The 15,999-nt window shown below is 37.1% G+C and overlaps 1 protein-coding gene across 2 annotated transcripts in view; it reads left to right on the top strand.

Annotated features, from left to right (window-relative positions):
* The window catches only part of LOC132130852 (zinc finger and BTB domain-containing protein 16-A-like), a 112,565-nt gene that overhangs the window by 61,486 nt on the left and 35,080 nt on the right, over positions 1–15,999 (top strand). For both annotated transcript variants that reach the window (XM_059542695.1, XM_059542694.1), the window contains exon 4: positions 7,568–7,654. In XM_059542695.1, the coding sequence (XP_059398678.1) occupies positions 7,568–7,654 (87 nt within the window). The remainder of the gene's footprint in view (positions 1–7,567; positions 7,655–15,999) is intronic.

Raw genomic sequence — 15,999 nt, 5'->3', positions numbered from 1 at the left:
AACGCATCGGTTTCTGCCTGCTCTTCTCTCTCACTCCCCGGGGGTGTCTTATTCGAGACCTTTACATCATATATCCTCCATATATAGACGTGTACAGCATGTTTTCATTCTGAATAAATGTGGCAGTGGTGTGGTTTATATTTTTAAATGCGTCAGCGTCTAATAACATCCTTTGCACTCCCTTAGCACGAACAAAAAAAGCCAAACTGTTTAAGTCCCCCAAGAAAATCCTGTTATTCCACTGTATATTTGTGCATCATTGTGACTTGTGTATATAGTGGATGAAATATGATTTGTTTTCTGCGTAATAGCAATAAAAGTAAATACTCTCCAAGGCATTTTTTTTTTCATTGTTGCGTTAGCTCAGCCGATTGCTTTGGGAAACTTTTAGATCAATTTCTTAGTGCAGATTAAAATGCTATGAATCCCATTTATAGAAGAGCTCCCTTATGGAATGCTCTTTGAAACTTTCATATTTTGGCTGAAGAGTGAATCACACGCTAAGCAAAGATCTGCCGACGGCTCTTTCATGTAAAAAAAAAAAAAAAAAAAAGATAAAAGCAGTCCCATCTGGAAGTAGCCAGGACACATAAGGGTTGCTTTTATGCTATCCATTCCACTGGGAGGTTCAACATGAAAAGCGGCCGTGGATATTGTGTTATTACTGTTGCAAACACGTCTGTGGATCAGAATACTAATCCTGGGCCATCCAAATAATTTCAGCATGGAGGAAAAACACCTCTAGCTCAGGCACTTTGAAACCGTCTGTGGCGACACAAGTAATATTGTTTAATGGACAACTACTAACAGGGCAAAACCTTCTGAGACCCTGTGGGGCAATTGATAAAAAAAAAAAAAACAGAACGAGAAAAAGCATCTTATTATATGACTGTCTGATGAAGTGCTGCCAAAAGGAGCTTGTTAGAAAAACAAAGTTAGCAGCTATCTACCAATATCCTGTTTAGTCAATGCAGATTGTAACTGATCGTACAGAAATTCTACGTGCATATGTGGAGCAAAAGAACATAAAGAGGAAGTTAGTGGATCTGGAACAAGTATGAGGACGTCGTAAAAGGTTTTAGTGAGGAAGTTAAAGGGAGTGTCGCACAGTCAACATTTGTGAAGAAAAGAACTTTATGGAAGTAACTTTTTCCTCTTTTCTTCTGTCATCACCCTCTTTCTCTTCCCCAATCCTTTCTTTTTTTAAGCCAAGGAAGGTTCCTGCTCTCTTAAAATTATAAAAAGTCTTGTGACCGTTTAAAGAGAGATCAGGTTCAGTTGGTGTCATTTGGCACCCTCTGCTAGTGGTTGTTTATTCATATAACAAAATACGTCACAAAGTTTGCAATTGGATTACGTTCCAATTTTGAATCTGAAGCTAAATAACTTTTAGTAGCAGAAGAACCATTTCAAATCAAGTGATAAACAAATGTAAACTCTCGGTGTGTTTGCATTTCCTGTTGTTTTCTGTTGGATTTTTATTATTTGTGCACCAAGTTTAGGGCAGTTGTTCCTGTTGATCCCTCAAACTCTGTTCTTTTGGAAATAAAATTGCATGCCTGTGTTAAGTGTGGAACAGTCTAATAATGACCGTTATTGTGTGGGTGTGTTCTAGGTGCTGTCCCAAAGATCGTGGTGTAGCCTGTGGCCCCTCCCCCATGCTCCTGACCCGGGCCTTAATAAACTAGAGAGTGCCTTTGACGATGTGTGACTTGAAAGCAGGAAATAATGGGCACTAAATGTTAAATCTTTACTGGTTCTTGACCTGTGGAGCATATATGGGCTCTTTTAAATATGTGCAGCCTGTCGCTGACAGCCTAGCACTTTTGTACCTCTCTTTTGACTATGCCTACACTTCATTTGTCAGTTATAAGTTAGTTTTTTTTTTTTTTTCTTCAAATCACTGTCAAAATTCAGGACCGCTTTAGATACTCAAACCATAATTTAAAATGAGAAGGCCTGTGAATTGTTTTTTTTTTTTTTTTTTTTTTAATGTCTGCCTTGAGACACATGCATTCTTTCTCACTTTGGCCTTCACCTGACATCCTAAAATTAATATTAACACAATATTGTTTTCTGATTTTATTTTATAATAAATCATTTTCTTTTGTCATTCAATCTACTAATTCGTAATCCTTCACGGACTTCTAGTGGTCCATGTACCACAGTTTGAAAACCACTCTTAAATTGATCCAATTATATTTCAGGACCTGGATTCACCCTCCCTGCTCATGAAAGGCAAATAAGGAAAGAGCAGAACCGGCCTCCCACTGCTCTGCGCCCAGCAGTAAAGGCATTTACAGCACTGTAAAGACGGCTCAATTGTCATATCCAGTGGTTGGTTGAGGTTTCGGTGGTCATTTGGGGAAAGGGTTCACCGCATGGTCAGGCTCTCAGGTTCCCCTGTGATAAAGAGGGCTGGAGGTATCCTGACCTCACATGTATAGATTAGGCAGCAGAGCAGAGGCAGATCATTTATTGCCGTTTCTTTCTTGGTGTGCATACTAACTTTTAAAGAAGCACCTTTTGATTGTTTACTTAGGGGAGTTTACAATTACAGTTTTTTTACAGAGTAGTCACTGGGTTTCATGAACAATAGTTTGCAGTCAGTAATTTTCAGTTGACATTTATAATGTTACATATATTTTCATTTAATAAATGCTATTCTTTTGAACTATTTTTGTCTAAAAGTTTTCATAGTTTACACAGGAATACATTAATGTTTTAAAATAGAAAAGTTATTTTTATTTGTAATAACATTCCGCAAAAATCTTTTTTTTTTTTTTTTTTTTCATTTTTCCAACAAGCAAGTGTACACCTGGTGAGCATAAGAGCATCTTTAAAAAAAAAAAAAAAAAACACTTTGCTGGAGGGCCCGTGTCCTGCAGGGTTTAGCTCCAACTTGCCTCGACACACCTGGATGAAAGTTTTAAGTATGCCTAGGAGGACCTTGATTAGCTAGTTCAGGTGTGTTCAATTAGGGTTGGAGCTAAACTCTTCAGGACCCTGATGTAGTGTGTTGTGGAAGCAAGATTGAACTAGCTTGAACCTTACTGTAAAGTGTTAGCTTAGTAATTAATAATCAGGCTTGGACTTGACTCAATATTATGTTTACTTGCTAATACAGATGGACGGTGACCAGAATCACATTGTACATGTGCTGGCATTAATGCAATAGGCAACAGTTTTACAAATCCCACCTTAAGTTTGATGGTGGCTTAAACAGAGCTAAAACCATGCTGTGATGCCAGTGAGATCCAAGAGACTCTGCTCATTTCCTGCCACTTCACACCAGGCTAACCCTGCAAGTTCCTCTCGAGCCCAGCTCCTGTTTCCTCCACTTCTAAAAGCCCTTTGTCCCCTCATACCGTCAGGAAAGCTGCCTAGAGTCATAATTTAAGGCACCATGGCCTAAAGAGAAAAAAAAGAGGTGAGAAAGGAAGAGGAACACGCATGGAAAGTTTCCCTTTCACCTTTGGTTGCAGTGGAATGGTTTGCCTGCCACACATCAGGGTCATTCACAAACATTTTCCTGTTGCTGATATTTGTATTGTTTCTGAATGTGGATTGGACAGCGTGTACACAGAGGCATCGGTCTCTACATTACCAATAGGTCTCCAGCTTGTGTATGTGAATATGCATATTTGTGAACTGAAATGCCCAAAGTATATCTGGAGCTAGACAGCTGAAATGACGGTAATGTACAGTGAGAGTGAGAGAGAAAAAGAGCAGGAAAAATGGAGGACTGAGTGTGACCTGCTGGCCAGATAAAATTGGACTGCAGGCAAAATGGATTAAGAGCTTTTAAAGCAGGCTAAAAAACAAGTGAATGAATGTGCAACACTGTTCATTTTGAGCAGATAAATTTAGAAGCGTCTTTGATGTGAATGTGTGTTTAGCAAGTCAATATTTGTCTGCTTTGGTCTGTCCCGAGACGTCCTCTGTCTGCGCACCAGACCGTGAAGCTATCAGAAGAAGCCTAGATCTCCTCAGTGTTTATCTCCTTCGCTATTCTTTCTGTTCTATGTGAAGGCTATATAAATATTAACCAGCTGACTTCTCTTCATTTTCTGATAGTAGAGCGTAATCTTCTGTATAGTGTCTGGAAAATCAATCTGTGTGGCTTATTTCTCTAGCTTTGTGTCTTTGTATATGGTTACAGGAAAGAATGGCATATTTAAGTCTGTTAGTAAAAATCCATGCATCTATATCTATATATCAACTTGTGAAGTGGCCTCCGTTAATCACATTTTAAAGTGTGATCTTTCTGTTTTGTTGGACTAAAACTGTGATGCCTTATTTGCAATCAAATGACTCTTATGAATGGTTCTTCTAAATGATTCAATTTATACGATTCATTAAACAGACTCCCGATACTTAGTTTGTAACTGACTCCCTGACTGCAGTGTGGCTCACTTTTCAATTTACAGTGATGTGTACTTTAGATTCGTCAGACTTGACATCAGATTTAATTTGGCCCCTTTTTAATAAAAACATCATCAAATTTAAGAAAATATATAATATATATATATATTTTATACACACACACACACACACACACGTTTAAATTTGCCAAGGAAATTTGCACTCAGTTTGCATTTATTCATGAGCCTTTCAAACAGAAACAAAATTTTTGTTCAGTTATCTATACTTATTACTCTAGTATTTCAGTCACCTGCAGCTCTTTTCCAAGTACCAGCTGAATTTCATACAATGGCATAGTTGTTTTTAGTTATTGTTTTGTGCATATACCTATAAATATTCCATCACTATGATAGAACATACAGTGCTTCCAAACAATAATCCACATCGAGCGATTCAGTAATTCTGAAACCAAAAAAGCCATTTGGCTCACAAATGCCTCAACTGAGGTGCCAGTGGCTCCCTAGTCATTGTTTCAGTCTGGAGCCCTGCATCAGCCCGACAGTGCTACACAAATATACTCATCCATGCTTGTGTGAACGGACAAATTTTTAGGGGAATCTGGCAGTCTCCCAGCATTTTTGTCTTGGTTGATACAAAAATTGCTCTGCCTGCGGTACACATCTAGTCAAGAGAGGGAACACACAGTTCCTGGCTGTCCTTTCCAATTGGCAGTCTCCGTACTGTTCTGTGACTGATAAGAGGATAGTGTAAATAAAACTGTACAGCACAGCTCATTACCGCTGAAGGAAAAGAGAGAGCATGCTGTCTGTACTCATTGTTCTGACAGCACTGTTTTTCCTTTTTTATATGGATTTTTTTGCCCTTTTTTTTGTGGTACTGAGTGTACTGTCTTATATAACGCATTTGTGTAGGCTCACCGAACAGCAAGGGTATGTTTTTGTTTGCGCTGTATTTGTCTACTCATGTTCCTGCTTCCGAGAGACGAGGGGAGAGGCGTCTGATCAAAGTGTGTGATGAGAATCCACCTTTATAGCATTAGACAATGTGCTTGTTCACAGCTCTTTCCATTACAGCTGTGCTCTAGTATCACACTCTTCAGGGACTCATCAACAAAGGCAGCGCAGCCCCAGTGCTGGGTAATCTGATGCTGGATGTTTCCCGCAGCTCGCGTAAAGTCTCCGGTTTCACTCGCATCATTTTATTCATGCGCACGACCCATGAAAACAAGACCGATCGATGCAGTGTCCTCTTCAGAAACCGTAAATCCCAGGGTTTCGGTTGTGCAATATGTTCAGTGTAGGGAAGTGAAAAAGGAACGAGCCCATGGCACGTGGCACCTCTCCTCCACTTGTTGGGAGCCGCGGTTGTGTAAGGGCCCATCATGTCAGGTCGGCATCACTGTGTCAACTCCAAGGGAAGGAAGGAGGAAGTGGGAGTTGCTAGAGAGTTTTTTTTTCTGGAGAGGAAGTTATTTCCATCACTGGTGGCTGTTTATGCCTTTGTTGGGAATGGGTCTGAAAGTGGGGTATGAATGCTGCCAAATCTGCGGGAGGTGTTTTTTCCTTCTTTTTTCTTTCGTGCTTGACAAGAAAGTCGCTATTGATCAAAGGGAGAGGCTAGAATTTATCACTTTAATTCCATGACTTTTGCCGGGCCTGGAAGCACGCTCCTGCTGGGTGGCTGGATGTTGTCACCCCCTGTGAGATAATGACCTGCTCCTATAAGCTGCCATTTATGTTGTGGGATGGGAGTTAAGGTCTGGCTTTTCCCTCTCTGCCACTTAAGGTGGTGATCAATGTCCCGCTGGCCCTCCATGTCAAGCTACTTTAGTTCCTGGACCTTCCTGTTCCATGGTCAGATGAGAGACCTGCTTAACACCACGATTGGGCAAAATGTCTCTCTCTGTCTATCAGTCTGTCTGTGTATAGTTATCTATTTGTCTGTCTAATTCTCTGTCTGTCTGCCTGCCTGCCTATCTATCAGTCATTCTTTTTATGTCGTTCTTTATAACGTTTGTTATATTGTTTGTCATTCTATCGCTCTATGTCATTTGATCATCCTGCATCCTTTTTGCCACTTCAGTACTAATTTAATTCCTATTCAAACAGGTAGTCCACCCCAAGATTATTCTAATGATCAAGCCAGAGGTTGAGATATCACACCTCTCAAGCAGGAATGTTTTGTATTTACCATAGAGATAGTATTTACATTTTTAAAGAAGGTTAAATTACATATGGCGTACTTAGTTTCTCTGCACATTAAATTGAATACAACACCCATTGCAGAAACTAGATACAGTATTTCATGAATGGCAGTTTTGGAGTATGAATACACTGAAATCAGCTCTGAGGTTTGCCTGTGGTAGTTCCTCTTTAAGTGCTATATTTATTGGCATGGTAATAAAGCTGTATAAAGATGTATGATTTCTTGAGCCATTTAGAGGAACTTGTTTGTGCCGCATTTCTAAGTTTATTGCTGAGTGGCATCATCTGCAAGAAAATAAAGAAAAACACGTTTTTTCTACGGCTTGACATTACAGTAAATGTTGCAAAAGTGGTTGCGAAATTGACTTTTTTTTTGTTTGTTTTTTTAATCTGAGCTATAACTTCCTGTTGTGCTTGTGAAGGTGGTAAAATTTTAAGACATAATGACAAGAGCTGACAGCTCTGTTAGAAATTTTAAAAACTCCCTTTTGATCGAGCAGATAAATACAGTTTTTGCATAAATGTGATTTATAGATCAGATTGTATATTGGCATCCTGTGGTCTCACAGTTCCTCTTGGTGTCCCATTGCAACATCTGAACATGCTTTGCAGATTTCATATGTGTGGCTTCTAGTTGTTTCTATCTTCTTTTTAGGATAGTGTTTGACAGCATTATTTTGTGTGTTTTTAGTAAAAGTGTGCCTTGAATGATAAATCCCTCTATGATGCATTGCTTTCACTGCACAGTGCACACAAGATCAACGTGTGTGATACATATCCTCCAAAACACAGTGTAAGCTGTGCTCTTGCCAGCAAGTTTTACTGAAGTGAATCCAGCAGACTTCCAACTTGCAGGCACCAAATCATTTCAAGTATTATTGAGGTTCGAATAAGAGATATAACACCATGCACCACCCGAGGATCACATAAATATTATGGAGATTGAATAACTTTTGCATTTTTTTTTTGTCTTGTAGCTGGTGAGAAAGCCATCGTTTGTGACCAGTGTGGAGCTCAGTTCCAGAAGGAAGATGCTCTGGAGGCCCACCGGCAGATCCACACAGGTACGACACACACACCCCAACACACACTGCACACATCAAATACACTCAAATGTCCTGCGTTCAGTATATGGGGTATGTTATTGTATGTACAAGTTTGGTTTGGTGGTCCCACGTGTTTACGTTTAATAAGAGAAATTATTACTTTACCTAATGTCTTTTAGGTTTTAAGAAAGCATGCACAAGCTTTCTTTTTCATTTATCTAAATTTTTTTTTTTTTTGTGGAAAATCTAATGTTTTGTGTCTTGTCCTTATTAAGTTTTGATCACGTTTCATATTTAGTTTGTTTTATATATTCATTAAAAGGTTTGTTTTATATGTTGAAAGGGAATATTAATACCTCTAGTTTACATATCTTTCTAATCTTTGTGCACATTTTTGACCCCGAACTATAGCAAGGTTTGTATCTATTCAATCCATGTTTATATATATATATATATATATATATATATATACAAAACAAGCAATGTTATAGAGAATGGGATTTAAATTGTATCAGTTTGCATTCTAGGAAGAACAGTTCACACTGTGTTTACTTGCAATGCGTGGTAAACAATCAGCTACCTTGGTTATTTTTAAACAAATAAAGCTTGAATCTTGATCATGTGTTTAAAGAGTTGAGTCCAACAATGTTTTGGAACACATGGTGAACACATGTGAGGCCAAAAATATTCTTGTTTGCCGTAACCCGACCGACCCTGTCAATTTAGCACCGACTCAATTTATTTTTTATTTTTTTGCTTTTAGTCCAACCGACTTGCCGATTGTAAATTTGCGTTAAGACCGACCAATTATTTTTTTACTCTTCAAAAAACTAATACAAACGCAATAAAATACTATCAATTATATTTAAGTATTGTAAATATATAAATTGCCTTGGCCTACATACAAATGAAGACTATCTTCTTTAATAAAAAAAAAAAACCTTGACGTCATCTGTGTTTACACGGATGTCACACTGTGGCCTGTGCGTACGCTTCGTCTCATACTCTCACTCACTGTCAGAGTCAACGGTTCGCGCTTGGTAATGATTGCTGCAGCTGCAGTAAACTAAATGTTCGCGGTCACTGTTCAAAGTCATACGGGTTCAGGCACCATAATACATCTAAAAAAATTCATTAAAACAGCTCGACACCGCTTAAACTTGGCACAAAGTTCTGGAAAAACTGTGCCCAGATCTTTTCCCATCCCTTCTCCTCTCTAGTCTAAAACCGTGACCGTGTCGACTGTCACTTTATGTTCGAAAATCTATTGCACGAATCAAGCACGAATCAACCAACACAAGTTTCGAAAACGAAAATAAGAAAATGATTTTAACGACCTTTTCTCGGAGCGCGTCCAGGTTTTTTTTTTTTTTTTTTGAACAGACGTCACACAGCAACTGCAGCTTCGGACAAGCACGCATAACAGCAAATAATACTTCTGCACAATTTTTCTCTTTTTACAACAGAAATGTGAATTCAGCTGGTATTCAGTCTCATACAGTTTCGGGCTTGAATCGCCTAGGGCTGTCAAAATAGCTGAAAAAAACTAAATTAATATTTTACTTAAATATGATCAAAATTCGAATTGTATTCGAATTTTAAATGCATAATTTCAGTTAGGGTGAAGAAAAGCTTTTTGCTTCTCTTCTGAGGCTCAAGATAGCGCATCGAGCAAAATATTACTGCATGTTTATTCAAAGCATTAGAATACGTGACTGTGAAAAAACTACATAATATTTAAAATAATGTTTATGAACCAATTATTATTAAGTTGCTTAAATAACTATAAACAAAACAGCATCATGTATGCATGCATTGTTAAATAAATAAAAAGGGCGGAAAACCAGTCACACAGGGGTCCGTGTATATTTTGGTCATTTGATTTTCTATTTAAAAATAAATAAAGATAAATGAGAAACGGTTTGATTTTCGTTTTTTCGTTTTAAGAAACGCAAAACGAAAATGTAGCTGGATTTTTCGTATTTTTGTTTGTGGGTAAAAAATTAGATTATGCTTTAATATTTGTTTGAATGTGTGGGCGGCGCTGAAACGCCCCTTTCATCCCTTCTGTACTGCACCGACAAACGGCAACCGCAAGCTCAGTTCATTTTCAGGAGAGAGAGTTTATTAATCCTGCCGATTCTTTGCTAGTGGTGCTTGCAAGATAAAATAATAATAATAATTAGAAATCAGAAATCAGAAATCAGAATGAGCTTTATTGCCAGGTATGTTTACACATACGAGGAATTTGTTTTTGTGACAGAAGCTCCGCAGTACAACAGAATGACAGCGACAGAACATAAAACACATAATAAAAGAATATAAAAATACCAAAAATACAAGTAGATAAGGAATGACAATATACAAATTTACAATTGTAGGCAGGTATATTACAAAAATGCAGTTATGTACATGTTTATTATGTGCAAAATGTAAGTGTATACTAAGTATGTGTGTTAGATAAATTAAGTGTATGTGTATATAAATATAAAGTGTAGTGTGTTCATTGTGTTCAGTGTGTATCAGCTGTTCATAAGATGGATTGCCTGAGGGAAGAAACTGTTCCTGTGTCTGGTCGTTCTGGTGCTCAGTGCTCTGTAGCGTCGACCAGATGGCAACAGTTCAAAGAGGGAGTTTGCTGGATGTGAGGGGTCCAGAGTGATTTTAACAGCCCTTTTGCTCACTCTGGATAAGTACAGTTCTTGAATAGATGGGAGAGTTGAGCCGATGATTCGCTCAGCAGTCCGGACTACCCTCTGTAGTCTTCTGAGGTCAGATTTAGAAGCTGAGCTGAACCAGACAGTTACTGAAGTGCTTAATTAATTAATTAAATTAATAATAAAATAAAAAATAATATTATATTTTCCAGCTGCTGCATGTTATTGACAAAGCAGACTTGACAACATTATTCATAAAACGCCATTTGAATTTTACTTTAGCCTGTGATCTACAACGACATGGAATAAAATATAGGCCTACTACAAATTTTTTGCCTACTTATTTTATTCTAGGACATTCATAAAAAGAAAATGGGAAAAACCCAACCCCACATTTATAATAAAATGTATATTAAAATAAGTTAAGTTTTCCCCATAATTAGTCTACTTTAAATGTTTTAATTATAGGCTATAGGCTACTTAGAATTATGAACTGAATTCACGAATTCTGTAGATGACTGTATGAATATAGTGATGGTGTGACATCATTACAGATAATGAGTTCAGACGGAAACACTGCACCTCTCGTTGGTTTCATTTGAGTTACATAGGCCTAAATATAAAATTTATTATTATTTTTCTATTTAAATGGATTATTTTAAAAGTAGACATGTCCAGCTCGACATGGTTCGTCTGATGCATGGGCCTGGTTCATTTCTGACGTTTCAGAAAGAAGTTAATGTAGACCGAGATGGTAGAAAGCACATCCTGTTGAGTTTTGTAAGGTTTTCGTGTTATTTAGGGTGTCTCACGATCCAAACTGACGGAGCTGAAGCTCTTTCCTCTGTTATCGGGATGGAAGGTGTGGATCGGGATCCGCCGATCGGAGAAGTGCAGCAGACTACACTCTACAAGATAAAGCTTCACTTGCTGTTGTTTGTAATAGCAAATGAAAACATGTTAGGCTACCTGTGAGGTTTTTCTTAAATAGGCATAGAATAAAATTAGTAGGCTAAAAATCTGCATATTTCATGCCATTGTAGATCATAGGCCTACAGTAAAATTCAAATGTCATTGAATAAATTAATTTCTGTTTGTTCAAAGATAGATAGATAAATAAATAAATAAATAAATATATTTACCCATAGCAAAGAATCCGCAGGATTAATAAACTCTGCTGTCTGCCGCTTCTCTCCTGAAAATGAACTTGCGGTTTCCGCTTGTCGGTGCAGTACAGAAGGGATGAAAGGGGCGTTTCAGCGCCGCCCACACATTCAACCAAATATTAAAGCATAATCTCATTTTTTACCCACAAACAAAAATACGAAAAATCCAGCTACATTTTCGTTTTGCGTTTCTTAAACAAAACGAAAATCAAACCGTTTCTCATTTATCTTTATTTATTTATAAATAGAAAATCAAATGACCAAAATATACACGGACCCACAGAATCCATGTATCATTCGTTCTTTCGTTTTTCTAATTGAAACCAAAAATGGAAAAATAAAAAAACAACTTGTTTTTTTTTATGTTTCCAAAACCAAAATGAAAAAACGGATAAAGGTTTGTTTTCCGATTTTCAAATTTGTGCTAATATCAAAAAAAAAAAAAAAAAAAAAACGGATAACAAGCGTGTGTGTTTCACTTTGGTGTTTTCGTCTGATGCCAGTTAGTGACGGTCGTTCTTGAACGATTCGGTCATTTTAAACGAATCTTTAATGTGACTCGGGAAGAACGAGTCGTCTCTGGGAGTGATTCGTTCAGTCTCATATGCGCAAAATTCTATAGTTTCTGTACAGGAATTAGTCTAGGGTCTAGTTCACCTTTTTCAGTCAATGCAGTGGGAGCCGGAAAGAGAATTGATTAGTTCTTTTTTTTATTTGATTAATGCCAATGTACCAAAGATAAAAGTACAGATAGGTAATGTCAATATTGCATACAAAGAAGTGGCATTATATGCAAAGCACCATTTACAGACGTATGTAAACATAAAAATAAATAATACTAATCGAAAGCTTTAACAAAATAAATTAAAAAGATTAAATAGCATTGAAAAGATTAAACATTTTTGACAGCCTTAAGATTTTTGGAAGATTAAATAGTTTGGAACTTTGGATATACTGTTGAACCTCTTTTTTTTTTTTTTTTTTAAACAATATGGATTTTGATGAGTGAATTTACTGCGGTGAATATGACATTTTGCAAGAAGTCATAATTGGTTAATAATGAAATATATATTAATTTTGTCTCTTTGAATATTAAAGAAGCCAAACAGTACATCCTTAAAAAGCAAAGAGAAACCATGTAGCACACTGCGATAGATAACATTAGAGAATTCATTCCAAAATAGCTGTGTGTGAGGACAATCCCAAACGATATGTATATCAGTTTCATTAGGGTCACCACAAAAACAACAGCTTGTATCTATGTCTGATTTAAACCTTTTCAAAAACACTTTAGCTGGGTAAAATCTGTGTAACAATTTGAATGAGATTTCTCTAACCTTGTTAGTTATTATATATTCCAAAGACAGAGTCCATACTTTTTTCCCATCAATATGATCAACCACATTCCTCCAATAAGACACCACATATGGAGTCGTTACACGCTCCTTTTGAAAAAGCGATCTAATCTTATAGTTACGTGATGAAGGATACTGGACAAAGTCGTGGCCTAGTTGTTAGAGATTTTGACTCCTAACCCTAGGGTTGTGGGTTCGAGTCTTGGTCTGGCTATACCACGACTGAGGTGCCCTTGAGCAAGGCACTGAACCCCAACTGCTCGCCGGGTGCCGCAGCATAAATGATGAACACTGCTCCGGGTGTGTGTTCACAGTGTGTGTGTGTTCACTGCATTTAACCCATCCAAAGTGCACACACACAGCAGAGCACAAATTCTGAGTATTGGTCACCATACTTGGCTGAATGTCACATCACTTTTTCACTTTCATGTAACAAAAAGCATAGTTTTCCTACTGGGATTTCAAATGGGTGTAAAGATAAAGATAAAGTGCTGGATGATCTAATGAGTCCCTTGAAAGCGTAACAACTCCTTTAGGAATAGTGTCCATGATGATGGAGAATTCTTTGGGAGTTACTGGAAAATTACATTTACATAAGAATTTTTTGTGACTTAAAATAAGACCTTCCAAGTTAAAGAACTAGGAAACAACCAAAACAAATTTCCAAATGAAGTACGGCTGAGAGGTGCTTAAAAATGAATGACCATGCAAGTAATGCCTGTTTATGAAATTTGGTTAAATTGTAAGGGATTCTAGCAATATTATAAATACAGATCAATAGGAAAGGGAGACCACCTAATTTGGAAAAGTAGTCATTGGGGATAAAAATCCATATTGAGTTTGGTTTACACAAACACTGTCTAATCCAATTAATTTTGAAAGTGTTGTTCAAAGAAGAGAAATCAAGGAAATTAAACCCACCATAATCATATGTGTTCATTAATAAGTACTCTTTATTACCTTTGTTACAACATTCAGTGTATAGAAAATAACCATTATGACAGAAATTTGTACATTTATAAACTGTAAGAAGTAAAAAGCTCAGAAATGCAGTAACTGTAAGAGTAAATAATAATTATAATAATGATGATGATAATAATAATGATTAGGCACCTGTTTGTAAGGAAGCATGTAAATTCATCTATCCAATGCTGTCACGTCACGTGACAAAAGAACGAATGATAGGATAAAGCCTTTTATACAGTCTTTATTATTATTATTATTATTATTATAATTATTAAACAATACAAACATTAAAACATTAAGGCAATACACTTAATCATAAAGACAAATAATAATAATAATAATATACACAGAGATTTGTTGCCAGGGTAACTCCAGTCTATGGTCAAAGCTTATGGGTCTGTCACGTGAGGAGCGACTCGAAAACCCGAAAGACTCAAGAGATGAACTAATCAATTCTCTAACACCGGCACCCACTGCATTGACAGAAACAGGTGAACTAGACTATTCCTGTACAGAAACTATAGAATTTTGCGCATGCGCGACTGAACGAATCACTCCCAGAGATGACTCGTTCTTCCCGAGTCACATTAAAGATTTGTTTAAAATGATCGAATCGTTCAAGAATGACCGTCACTAACTAGCATCAGACGAAAACACCAACGTGAAACACACACGCTTGATATCCGTTTTTTAAATTCTTGATATTAGTATAAATTTGAAAATCGGAAAACGAAGCTTTATCTGTTTTTTCATTTTGGTTTTGGAAACAGATAAAAAAAAAAGTCGTTTTTTTATTTTTCCATTTTTGGTTTCAATTAGAAAAACGAAAGAACGAATGATACACGGATTCCACAGGATACATTTTTTCGTTTAAAAACATGAGATGCGCGAAATATGCGTTCTGTGTGAACGGCTTGGTTTCAGTTTTGATGTAAACAAGATCTTCTCCACATTGATTTTTTTTTTTAAGTGGCTTCAACTGGATAGGCTAACATAACCTTATAATGCAATGACACATATATTGTCATCGCATCTGGTGCGCGTACACGAGGTGAAGGATGAGAAAGCAGATACTGCGTGTCGAGCTCGTCCGCCTTTGAAAGTTGTGTAGACACAGCTGTGCGCGCGGCGAGATGGAATGGAACACGTACCAGGGCTCATAAGGCAGCTTCCTTAATGCACACCTAAAATTCATATGCGCATTCGAATGTGGATTTTTATTTTAAATTCGACGAATATTCGAAAAAATATTTTTTTTGATAGCCTAAGAAAATCGCCTATGCGATTTTTTTTTTGTTGTTGTTGAAATTTAATCGTAAACACAGCCATGTTGAAGCCTGCAGTAAATGTTTTGCATTATGGCAGTCAACTCTGCTTATTGTTTTTCGAAAATGTTGCACTCCTGTTTGTCATTTTGCACGTAACTTCACGCCAATAAATCGTCAGAAATATTGGTCTTTACCAATATATTGAATCTTTACATTCCTCCTGCCTGTTGTCCGTGGATTTACCTATATTTGGTGTTATTTGCCGTATAAAACTTTAGACATGCAAAATCGATTTTACAATTGATTCAATGAACAATGACGTTCTCTCATTTGTAGGTTGCATTGATACGTAGCGGTGGATGCAAGTAAAACAGTACCTCATTTTTTTTCTTCTCACCTGAAATTCATGCAATAAGCATGTTTTTGACAAAGATTTTAATTTGTTTGTGGTCTATATAGCCTGCATCAAAATGAGGTTTGCAATGATGCGCCCGAAGGCACGGGTTGAAGACCCAGTCAGTGACGTCACTATATCTTAATTTGTTTAAATTCATACCGACGTCGTCATCATCACAAAAATGTACTTTTTTTTTTTTTTTACATTGAACATTGAAAAAAAAAAATAGACCGACCTACCGACCCTTTTTTTAAAAAAAATTTACTGTTACTGCAAACCAAAATATTTTTAAGGATGGCCTGAGAGATGAACATTTACTGGAAGAGATTAAAGGCAAGCCACCCTAGCAGGTATGGGGTAAAGCTGGCGACCAAATCCAACAATTACGCACTTACATACCTGCTTGTTATTCTAGGCAGACAAATTATTGGTTGTGAGAAACAGGGCAGTTGTGGTCAGGCTTAGTTGGGTCTGTTTGTTTACTAGGTGCCCTCAAAGCAATGTTGTGGCATGAAAGGAAGACCTCTCCCGTTTCCGCCTCTGCTTACGTACTT

This window comes from Carassius carassius, chromosome 47, assembly GCF_963082965.1.
Source record: "Carassius carassius chromosome 47, fCarCar2.1, whole genome shotgun sequence".
Lineage (NCBI taxonomy): Eukaryota > Metazoa > Chordata > Actinopteri > Cypriniformes > Cyprinidae > Carassius > Carassius carassius.
The sequence above is the reverse complement of the archived record's forward strand: the minus strand, read 5'-3'. Positions and strand labels throughout refer to the sequence as shown.